A 12,569-nucleotide genomic window follows, 5' to 3' on the forward strand; every position below is an offset into this window, starting at 1 on the left:
GCTATCTTCATGTTGGCGTGTACATACAACAGCAACAACAACCAAACTAACAACCAAACAACAACAAAACACAACCACAAAACTCCTTTAAATACGAAAGCAGCAACATGATAAAGCTATTGCGATCGGAATGTAGCGTGACTTTCCGTAAACCCTTGCCCTGGAATGGCTTTTGACCGATGAGTAAAATAAATTACGCAACCTCACAACATTCATCGCACTAATCGCGATCAACTCCGCATGATGGCAAAACGGTGCAGCTACGGTGCTTTTTTGATTGGGGAGGAGAAACAATGCAATAATTGAAATAGCTGTTTCGGTGGAATTTTAATACCAGTTCAATCGATAGTACAAATGAAGGTCTTTTCCAGCAAATCCGGTAGGGAATCGTAGATCACGATATTTAATTAGTCTATTGCTTTCCCGTAATGGGAATAGTTCACAGTTTATCTAAATGTTTGCAATCTATTTTAAATTGGAATGATGCAAACTATGCATTGGCCAGCAAATTTGCTTGGTCGTTTTAGTGTTATCCTTTTTTAGCTTGGAAATAGGATCCCATTACAGCCCCAAAAATGTGTAGTTTCGTAAGCATCGCCAACACAGCGTCAAAGAAACTTGACCAATAATACATATGCCAAATACGGTAAACCAATCAAACCATATTCCCTTCGGCAATGTCAAGCAAGCCCTTGTTCGCCAAACGTTTCCAAAGTAGCAGTAAACCGTTCAATGTGCGTACCGCTCGTCAAAAGCTATCAGCGAACAGCGTCCAACAGCAAGGACTTATTCGTAACGTGCTGAAAACGTGCAAACATTTCCTCGAAACATTGATCTACATACCGCATACATTTTGAAACGGGTTGTACGGTTTAGCTGCTGTAAGACTTTTCTCGTTCACTGCACTGACGATGCCTGACGATGGCATCGCCCAGGGAGTGCAGGATGATTGTATGTGTAGCGTAGCGCATATGTTTCCGTACGTGTCTGTCAACCGATGAACATGGCTGGACAAATTTTGACCGAACCCTTTGGAGGCTAAACTGTTCGAGACTACCCATGGCATGCCCGAAGCGATGGTTAAGTTGACTGTGCGACAGCGAGGTGCAGCAGCCTGTGTTGCATATGAGAAATCGGCAAACGGGGCACATTGCTACACCACTGGGGAACGGTGGTCGAAGTAGGGAACGTCCATTCGTAATACAGCCAACAATTGTACGTTAATGTCGGTTGATGTTGTACTTATGCATACTAACTGTCACACACGTTGGCAACTTGTCTCTATTCAGAGCTCTCTCTCTTTCTCTCTCGTCTCTCACTCTCTATCTCTTTCCCTCTTTGGTTAAATTTACCATTTACGACACATCTCATCAATTATTCGTCATCCCAAGCGGTAGCTCTTGTGCTCACGGCACACACTTCTCGCTACACATTTTAATTTAAGCGATTCTTATTGCAAATGGCGAATTCCCTTGCGGGGCACCGACTGCTGGGTTTGCTATGCTGTCGGTGCAGTCACTTGCAAATTTGAACTTCCCCGAGAAGCGTAGACGTACGTAACTAAATGGTAAAGCTTCAAGCAGAACGAGGTGATGAAGTCAAAGCAATTTTACACGCTTCAAATGACTGCATATGTGATCTCAATCTCAATTCCTTTGCGCCATCCATTAGAAAACATATGTGTGCACACGAATACACAACTGGCAATGCAATGTTAAATCATCAGTTTGTTCTCGAAAGATTTTGCATATTCACTGTACCGAGTAGGAACAAAAATCCCCCTGAGGGCAGGTTGTTATGAGAGCTTGATAAAGCGTTCGCTCTTTTTGCCCCGTCGTTGCTGTACGCTTGCATGGCGATGTTAATATTTACCGCATCGCATATCACATCCGAAATTGGCCCATAACCAAGTCGCTTGAGTTCATCCAAAATTCGACACGACCGTATAAGCAACTTGAACACAATTCAAGACCAAAAACAACTTTTACTTGCCCCTTACCTCAACCAAAGAGCGCCTACACGACCTTTCCTTGACAGTGGCTACAGTAGCTCACAAACAAAGTGGGAAGTGTTTCCACAGCAGTCACTTGTTTTTATCCCAAACGTTGACAATCGTACTCTATTCCGAGTTGCCGAACCGCTTGCGTTGCGCAAACCTGCCCTTTGTATTCGGTTGGCACCGAATGCATAATGTATCGCTAGTGGGATTGTTGACTTTCTTTTAGCCCTTTTGTCACTGCATCTTTTATCCTGCATGCTGCAAAGTTCAGGAGGTACCCTGTCATCAGGACTTCCCGTGCTGTCAGCTATCCTGCACAAACAACATGTAACATCCTCCACAAATGCACAGTATTTTCAGCACGAAACTTTTCGGGCCAGTGATCAACAATGAATAAAGCAGGTATGAAGGGCTATACGTTACCATTCATCATGATCTGCGATTAGGGCTGAAAGGGTTCGTGGGTTGCCGTCAGGCCAATGTGTGGTGTTTAACAATTTGAGTTTTGAGGTAAGCAACAAGGAATCAAATCCCCGGTCGGGTATCATATTACGTTCAAAACATATTCTCTCATTACAAAACTTTAGCTCTTCGTTTGTATGGAGTAAAGTGCTATTGATCATTACGGCAGTCAGCTATGAATAAAATAAAAGTAAGAAACGCAAATCAAGACTACCTTGCAGGGTTGTCCAAGTCACTTACCAATGTGCACATCATTATTCACCTCATAGAAGATGTTTTTCAACAGCTGTTCAATGGTGTATTTGTATCATATTAAAACATTTCTTGAGCTTGAGACGTGTTGAAAATCATGTGGAAGAACTGAAACATTATTGTGATGCAAATACAACATTTGCACAGCTGTTGAAACATATCTCGCAAGCAGTGAAAAAGTTTGTAGTAATTAGAAATTGACTCGGAAACCCCTGCAACGTTAAACGGTTCTATGATATTTATTTTGCTAAATTTAATACCAAAGTTTATGAAGATAGTATGTAAACTATCATCACATTGCACACCTTCACGCGCTTTGCAAAGCAATCAAAAGATAATCCGTGTACATACTTCAAAAAAAAACTTAAAACTAATTACCTTTCGTCGAATATGAATTATGTATAAATTGAGTATAATTGTGTAATAACACGCCAGGAACGCTTCAGCTATCATAATTGAACATCATTATTCAATGCGTTAACGCCAGCTGTTTATGTTAGTGAGGCAGCTAAAGCATACCGAACCCCCTCACTATGCGCGTAACCAGTTCTGGAGAAATACAGTCATTCTCCTTCCTTCCTTCCTTTCATCGAAGGTTGCGTACCCCGTTGTTGAGTTTGGGCCGTGTACACACTGACACGTTGCGTGTAGGTGGTTTAGACAATTTCCGCTTTCGAAAATCAATTTGTTTGCCCTGCCTGCGCCCCCAGTTTGAACAATCCCATGCTTCAACGAACTCTACGTGCAACTTCCTCCAACTGCGCGGAGCATCCCGTACTCCACAACACACATCCCAGAAACTTTCCAATTCCCGAGCGCATCACCAGTTTGCATAATTTTCCCCCGCCAGGCTACACAAAAAAATAGCTCCTACGCACGCCGTGGCCCATCATTGCGCCCTTCCATTGTTTAGAAAATGTCCGATAAATTATTCATCAACCAGAACGACCAGAGGGGACCTTCCACTTTCTCCTTTACCCTCGTGGACCCGCGGGGTTTGCCGGTTCGGAGGGTGTCCTTACCTAAGCGTTAGCAGGTCGGTTGACTTGGGCACGTACCCACGGCTTCTCGTAATCATTTCGCCCAACACGTCGAGCACTTCCGTCCGATTCAGCTCGCCGATCACGGTCGTATTGAAGTCCGTCGACCAGGGAAACCGCAGAATGGTCGCCTGGGTACAATTTATCAACAGCTCCAGCTCGACCGACTCGCTCATTTTGGCTGCACACTTGGCTTGCTCGCTGCGCACGGCCACTGGCGACGGAACGGGCGGTTACGGGCGCCTGGGTTTCACACCTATTTCCCCTGGTTTGTTGGCGGGAAGTACAACACCACCACTGCCTCTAGCACCACCTCTACCTACACCACCGCGAGCACCATCACCATTATCACCACCACTTCTTATCACAAAGTCAGCAGCAGCATCTACCCTCGTCATCCGGTACCGGACACGCCAACCCTCCACGAACCATCTGTGCTCACTGGAGTTTTGCTGCGATTTACGGATGGACAGCACAGACCACCATGGCACAAATCACTTCTGCCCGCACGTACGAACACGGTTTGTATCGTAATTTTACTCCCTTTTTACCGACGACACGAGGTTTTTATTTTGCTATTACTTTTATTTTTAAAAGGGAACGAAAAGACACACTCTACCGGTCAGATAAAAGCAGTATTAAACTTTGCTACATTCCGGTCACTGTTGCGTTAGCAAAAGCTCTGCTTCACCCGGAAACTGAAATTGAACACTACCACGACACTGAAGAAAGCTTGATTCACCTTCTTTTCTCGCGCACTTTCCGTCACTTTTTGCATTCATTTCATTTTTGGAGCTCACGGACGAGAGACACACGCCCCGCTGTGGAATACACTTTTAGCAACTTTTTTTTTTCGTTGCTTTATTTTAAGACCACACCCGGACACACGAAACTTTCTACTGGAATCACATTCATTTACAACCCACGGCAGAAGTACAATTATCACTAAATGGAAAAAAATAACATCATTTTTGGGATCATTTACAAATGCCTTTCACGGTCCAAGATGAGTATGATGGATTCATGGAGGTAAAACAGTATAAGTTGTGAACAAGACAGCTCTTGTGGCTAGCAAATGAAAATAAATAACAACAAATTAATCAGCAAAATGTATAAACATTTCGATTTCTATTTTAATTTATATACATGACGAACAGTTACAGCTTCCAACAGGTTACAAAACCTGCACACCCAGAGAAACGATCAGTATCTGACGATACTATTTATCAAGCTTTCAGACAACCATTCTGTGACACCTAACTTTTCTAGGTCGACTGACATCGAGCGAAGTTCGATGTCTTTCTTCCTGAACACTTCTACCCTACATCTTTTTGCCGTGAACAATGTGAAGTGCATTACAAATAAAAGAAAACTGTTTATCAAACTTCTCCACCGAACGGTTGCGCTTTCATCCCTTTATTTTGAATGTTACTTTAAAAAAAACCTGGCAAAAGAAAATCAACGCACATTGCCGACCGACTTGGCGGTGCGCTCTATATTTCCAAAGGGGGAAGCATATAAATACTTTGAAAGTTGAGTTAAGCTCGTTTGCGCAAATATTACATTGCACTCCACACTCCCGCGTCGAAAGTAATTATCGTACTTGTAAAAATTCAAAACGCTAATTAAGCACGTCGCACACCCCACCCCCAAAAAGGCGGGCAGTGAAGAAAATGCTAGCCAAAATGAATTTCCATTCCCCGAATCGCATCGCCTAAAAGAATCAATGCTTTAATTGGCCATTAGCTAGGCAGGGACGGGAAAGAGGGCAGAGGGGATGAAACACAGCCTTTTAACATCACACTGACATGTGCACAGCGCTGGAACGGTAGATTCTTCGCAAGTGTAGTGAAAGGTGCTCGTGTACTAGCGACCATGCTACCACGCTGCATCTTCGGCTGCGCACCTTGCGTTGAGAAATAAAAATCCGTACCATACCAATTTGCTTCCCAGCCTTGCCATCTTCCAAGAAGTAATCCAATTAGGCAAGCAGGACGTGAAATTGTGCGCACCAGATTACACAACGTAAACCACTCTTGTTGCCTCCTGCGGTACAGCTGTGAAGAGTGTATTTTGCGCGAGTGGTTCAGTTTCAATTCTGCAACGCACCTTCAATTTGGAGCAATGAATTTTATCATCATGTGTCACGGTGTGTTATTTGCGTATGAATCGTAGCACAAAAGCTACAGAACAGAAAAAGGGCACTCCTGGGCGAGCAGAGTTTCTTTTGCTGTGAAACACAAATACGATCGAGAAACAGAAAAACCGTGCGCTTTTTAATAGTTCCCCGTGTGGTTAATGTATTTGCTTGGTGCGTTCCCGCATACACACACACACACACACACACACACACACACACACACACACACACACACACACACACACACAAACAGCAAGTTTAACCACAAGCCGGAAAAAGGTTACATAGATTTGGCCCTGAAATAGGGTTCATAAAAGCTTAAAAAGTTTCCCTCCGCACGGCAAGCTCGACAGCCCCGTTTGCCGCCCTCCAACGGTCGTTTATCTTTATCAACGTGCATACACACATTCCACGCATTCGGCGTAAATCGCCCATTATTATTTCCCGCTAAACGCTGCATTACCGTTTGCCAAACAAACAAATTAAGTGATGTTTTACTGCTTCGACTCGCTTCGAACATTTGCGCACACAAACACATCGGGTTTTTTGTTTAGTTTGTTATGGCGTGGCCATTTGCAGCAGCACGTTTGGATCGAATCGTGCGATAACACACACACACACACACACACACACACACACACACACACCGAATCTCCCAGTTCCCGTTCGAATCAGGCGTCCACGTTTTCATAGTATGTGTGTGTATGTAATTGCTTTCCGCACTATGGATGGTAGGTCTCGCAAGGATACACGCCTCCCCCTTTAAGTAACCTGCGAGCTGGAACTGCGATCGTTGGCGTTTGCGTTTTCCCTTTTGGGCCGTTTAGCCGAATAGCACTGAACCGCGTTACCTTGCCCACCGTGCGTTGTTTACGGCCGCAAGAGTCATCCATTCGATTTATTGCCTATTCGCACCAGTGTTGGTAGGTCGGTTCAGCGGCCAGGGGTGGAACGCGTTGACGTACATCGAATTGTGTACTGTATGCTAATGGAGCGAGAATGTATCGCACACATACACAAGCACACCCGCACGCATGAGATAGATAGGTTTTATTTGACGAGCAACCGCACTGGGAAATCGGTGGACGGAAAATCGTAAAATAAACCAATCGATGATAGTGGACATAAAGACTACGAGTTTGATTTAGTTTGTTGATAAGTGGTTTATTCCTGGTGTGTGTTGCGTGGCACGGCGTTGCGTGTGCCAGTTTGTGATAGTGGAAAACTTTGATTCACATAAAGGCCACAGTCACCACCAACAGTAAGTCGTGAGGAAATGGTAATCGTAGCTGAAGTGCTACTAAACGCAAAAGTGGTATGGATTTATTGGACGGAGATTGTGTTGGGTTCCTGTTGGTCATTCGATCGCATGGAATTTGTATTTAAACACCGTTAAAGTAAGTCAGACTCTGGCTTATTGGACGATAACTATTCATTTGAATAGTACTAATTGACTGTGGAAGCAAAATCTTTCGTAATTGGTGGCTCACACGCAACGATAATAGATTATTGATAATTTTTTTATGATCTTCTGAGTGAATCTTCACGGAGAAGAAGAATCTTCAATCGTTAAAACTGTTGCGCCTTCACGTGCAACATTATGATTTAAAATAATAATGTAATTTTTCTCTTTTTGAAAACATTTCATCAACTTACTTACTTATCCGGAATCATTTCATCAACACATCTAATATATATGATTGTATTTGAGGTAATCTTAATCGAGTTTTCAACCAGCACTTCAATAGTTCTTTCAGCAAAATAAAGTATACTTAGTAACCATTGAAGTTAAATGCGAAAAACTTCCATTCAGTAAGACAAAGTATATTGAACAGCCATTAAAGCTAGATTGAAAAGTGACGAATCGTTTACTGGCAATTCAGTAAAGTCATTTTCAGATAACTCACTTTTCAGCAATTGATAGCACTTCAATAGTAATGAAAAAGCTTTTCCCAATAAAATTTGTCATCGGTTTCGTTGAGGAAAATAATCACTTTCTGCCGTAGCTCAGCAAACCTGCTTCCTATCGTTTGGATCAGCTTTCACACTGATTTTCTGTGAAACAAGATTGATGGTTTTCGTCGAAAAAACGTTTCGCGCTCCACGCACTAGCGCATATTACCTGCTCGGACAGCGAGTGTAGTGTTATTTGGAGAATTTCGACTGATCCGATTGGCTCGGGAAGGGATTGCAACATGTACAGTAACAATTGCAACACATGTAATCATTCATTTTTAGCTTCCATCAATTTTCCGCGAAACGGAAAAAATCATGCAATAATAGTGCCGGTTTGCTCGCTATTCACTGCTTTACTGAAAAGTGGTTGAATAACGGCGATAAAACTGAAAATCATACTTTATCAAATAACAAAATTTTGGTGCACATGCAGATAAGATATAAGCATAACGGAAACGGATTTGCTGTATACTCAGCTATAGATAGACACAGGCAGACGCATTACGCCAACCCCGGGAGAGTCGACGACAATAAATGTGCAACTTTTGCGCTTCATTTCCGTTCCGTTTGGTTTGGGGAATCGAGAGACTAGCCAGCAACAGTACGTCACTTGAAGGGTAAATCCGGTGGCGTGATACGAGAATATTATTTTTGCATACAATATAGACAGACATTCATTTTAATGTACATTTTATAAAAGCTCCTCTACACGCAATGTCTCAAAGCCTTTTTTGTTCTTTTTTTTGTGAAGAAATTATTTTGATTGATTCAACTTTTTTAAATTATTCAATTAGTCAACCATGAGAAAATAATCGATTCAAACTACACGCATTCATTAAAATAAAAAAAAATCATTCTTCTATGCCAAAATGATTTAAAATTTTCTATAATGTCACCAAATATTAAGTCACCAAGCCTTTTTGCCTTGTTATGTTCTGCGATATCTTCCAAATAATCAAATTAATTAAGCACTTACTTCGTTATGTTCACCCGCACAACCAAAAATGGTCAAAGTTAAGTTGTGTTAAGGGAAATAAAATGTACAAATTCCCCTTTACAGCACATATTCGCGAAATGCCCTCGCGATGGTGCTCCTTTTTACCCTTCACCTGCTGTACGACCCATGGATGGTTTTTGATGGGTTGTGACCGTCTTGCTGTCGCGATCCGATAAGAGCGAACCGGTTCGTGAAGAAACTTTATTTTGCAAAGGGTCGTATTTGTGTTTTCTTTTTTTTAGTTTTTTTCTGTTCCTCCTCTTCACGTTCATCCTTGATTGCGAAACCTGCCCCTTGGCGTTAATGTGTGTGTGCGTGTGACGGAATTCTTAATACACTCATCAAGCTGTGGTTAACGACATGAACGGGCAGGTTGTTTCAATCTGATGCATCCTCGATGAGAAATGATACAAAAAAACGGCAAGCTTTTCTGCAAATGATGTACAGTCAGTACGTTTTTTTTGTATTATTTTCCTTCATCGTAAAGGGGAAGTCGTTACTTGCCTTGGTGTGTTTATTTTGTAAAGAAGCATTTGCACTGCGTTAAGCTTTACGTCAACCGCGTTTGATGACATAAGTTTAGCTTTGCCTTTGTCACCCCGTTTCTCATTAAATTTTAAAGCTCTTATCACACATCTTTATGCTTTGTGCACGAACGAAAGCAAAATACATTTGAAGCGTGAAATGGAGATGAAAATAGAAAGTCGTTAAAGCTTCCGCGAGTACATTCCTTGTCTCAATCGGGTTGTTTAACTTGCTGTTTATGAAGGGTCAAAGGTGCTAGCATAATATGCAGTTAGAAAAATTTACATCAGTTGTATTAACATCTCTGCTCGCTTCAGTAACCAAAGAATGTAGGCATTTGGTTGGCTTGCACATAAAAGGAAGGCAATCATTGAAAAAACAAACGTTTTATCCAATTTCATAACATTGCGATGCAGTAGTTCGCCTATCAGATCAAATATTCTGTTTTGCTTTCTCGTCAAAATTGATAACATCAACCCAAAAAAACACTGTCAAAATCACTGCCCCTGCTGAATCTACACCATCCATTACACGCTGCTCACACACAACATCTCGATTTTCACTCGCTGTTAAGCTCATGCTCACGACCCGGGACACGGATACGAACGCTATCATAAATTCACGATCGAATCATAAAAAGAAAAACCAAAACAGAACACCGTGCTATCAAAAAATCGGCCCAAACGATGATCAAAAATCACCGAAGCCGAACCTCAAACATCAATCAGTGGCTACTCGTATGATCTTTCCGTATTCGACAACCACAACCAATGCCACCTCTCGGGCACAAGGAACCGTGGCCCAGAGCCAGGCCCACCAAAAGCCTCGTCTCCCTTTTTACGGCACCGGCAGACAGACACGCACTGTTCCGAGAAAATGTAACCTTCGCTCACTGCCCATAAAAGCCAGATTCAAATGGAAGGCTTCCCCCTTTGCCGCACTGTTCTCAGAGGGTCGTTCCGTTTTGTGGGGCGTATATTATAACCGATCCAGGAACGGGATGCATCAGCCTTAGCATCATTGATAGCCAGCTGCCAACAGAGCCCGGTGGAGAGGGAAGACGAATCCGGCAGGGACAGCATTGCAAATAATCATACCACAGATTCGTTTTTCGCTTCTCGATGGCTTCCCTCCTCATCCGTACAAATAGAGTAATGGTCATCGTAAAAGAAGCCACCAACCATATGGGGTGTATCACAAATGTGGATAAAATTGGAGTTCTTCCCCGAGTGAGATGATCCCGGGCACCGGGCGGCAGCAATATCGCATAACGCAACGAGAAATGCAAAACTAATGTAACGATGGTCAAAAAAAGAGAGCAATTGCACCATTCCAGGATCGTTTCCAGCTGCCGTTCGCTTTTTACCTTTGCGTTTTATTTCCCTTTTCATAGCGTTTCTATGTTTCGCATGAATGTAGGTCCGTGCCAGACGAACTATTTTAAACAGTCCGGAATACTCGAGGCAAAGAAATAAACTGCTTTGGGAAGAAGACAAATAAAGGTAAATCCCAGCATCACATACGGCCAAACGCTCTCTCTCTCTCTCTCGCTTTTTCACCTTCAAATACCGGAAACTCCAGACGCCTGAAGCTGTCCGCCATTCCACACGGAAGCCGGTACTAATCCGATGAGAATTTTCCCTTCCCCTTTTCAAATCCCTGGCCGTTTTGCCGGTACCTGTACATTTCATCGATGGCCCGACAGGGTGGGGAACCACAGCTATGTGACCCAAGCAATCCCATCACCGGAATGGAATGGTGCAGTACCGTCTCCAGTAGCGCATAAAGAAGCTAGCCGGGGCATGGAGTAGTGAGCGGCGAATCCTGAAATGGTAAATCTCCACCGAAACGGGTCCATTGCCGGGAATCATATTTCATGTTGATGCCATTTAAACCGGCGTGATGAGTGGCGCGTGTCGGCCCTCTACTGTCGGTGTAAATTGTAATGAATGGGCGTATGCGAACGCAGGTGGAAAGAAACCGTTATCCTCAGTTGAAAAAAACGATGGTTTCAAATTCACATTACCATGCTGAGGAATGCATGGGGAGGGCCTGGCGGTTTGCTTGAGGTAGGGCGTAACATTAATTATCAAACCATGTGATGCACATATGGTGAGTATCATCTATCTGGTATGTGTGTATTTTCACAGCCATTGGAGTACGAGCAAAAAACATTAAAAAAATAAAAGCCTGAATAAGCCTTTGTGATGCGAAGCACCTGGCCGGTGTGTGAAATGTAGGCAAATTTATTCATAGTTTCATAAAGTACTGGGCGCATCCATCGATAGCACACGCTTTTTTCAACATTTTCATCGTGCCCTCTCTTCGTGCGGTTGTTTCACTTTATTTTGCTTTACGTGTGGAGTGGCTGATGAGCATCACGCGTATAAAGTGGCTTGATTGTTTTTTTTGTTTTCTTCTTTTTTTATGCAAAGAGTACCTCCCCATCCGGCGCACAGGTGTTGATTTACGTATTGAAAGGTTTAAACTTCTTGCTGACGGCTACGTAAAACCGTTTGCAGCTCGATTGAAGCTATTTAACTTTGAAAGAAAAGAACAATACATACAACAACCACAGCCACCCTCCTGGGCACCTTTTCGGACGTAATAATTTTTGACGGTAAGGAAATTGAACCACTCGCACCAGGGCCAGTTAGCTAGCAGCGCTGGAAAATTGGTATCAAGAGCGCTGGAGCTTTCGTCGCTGGATGAGGTATCGCTTAATGAGTTCGACTGTTGGCTCATTAAAGTTTAATTTAAGCACGCAGCACAGCGGCTGTAAATGTTCCCGAAATCGCCTGGAAACGGGCTCATCTTCACGGGCCATTTGCCGGTCCCGTGGTGGTGGGAAAATAAAAATGCAAAATACTACCGAGAAAGTTGGCATAACTCAGCCCTCGCCCGCAGTTCGTATTTGACCGCAGCGCACAAGATGGGCCGTGGCGGAAGCTATAAAAGAAGCCGGTTATTTAAAATGGAAGCTTTACCTTTTGCCCGATGTGTTTCGGTTAGTGTAAAGCTTCTCTCCCTCCGGTCCGTTTCTTGTCAGAAATTCATGCAAATCATAGATTGCAGCGTATTTTCGTATGATAATTTGTTCGCATGAGATTGTACACCAACCTTCTGGCAGATTGCACAACCTTTAACGGCTAACCTATACCGAGAAATGGAGGTTGCGATTGAACCTTGTGTTTTCTA

At 43.1% G+C, this 12,569-nt stretch overlaps 1 protein-coding gene across 3 annotated transcripts in view; it reads right to left on the bottom strand.

The window, feature by feature from the left end:
* Nucleotides 1–12,569, bottom strand: part of LOC121603753 (tachykinin-like peptides receptor 86C) — a 52,982-nt gene that overhangs the window by 37,896 nt on the left and 2,517 nt on the right. For all 3 annotated transcript variants that reach the window (XM_041932956.1, XM_041932953.1, XM_041932954.1), the window contains exon 2: nucleotides 3,736–4,698. In XM_041932956.1, the coding sequence (XP_041788890.1) occupies nucleotides 3,736–3,929 (194 nt within the window). In that variant the 5' untranslated portion in view covers nucleotides 3,930–4,698. The remainder of the gene's footprint in view (nucleotides 1–3,735; nucleotides 4,699–12,569) is intronic.

This window comes from Anopheles merus, chromosome 2R (assembly GCF_017562075.2).
Source record: "Anopheles merus strain MAF chromosome 2R, AmerM5.1, whole genome shotgun sequence".
NCBI classification, from domain to species: Eukaryota; Metazoa; Arthropoda; class Insecta; order Diptera; family Culicidae; genus Anopheles; species Anopheles merus.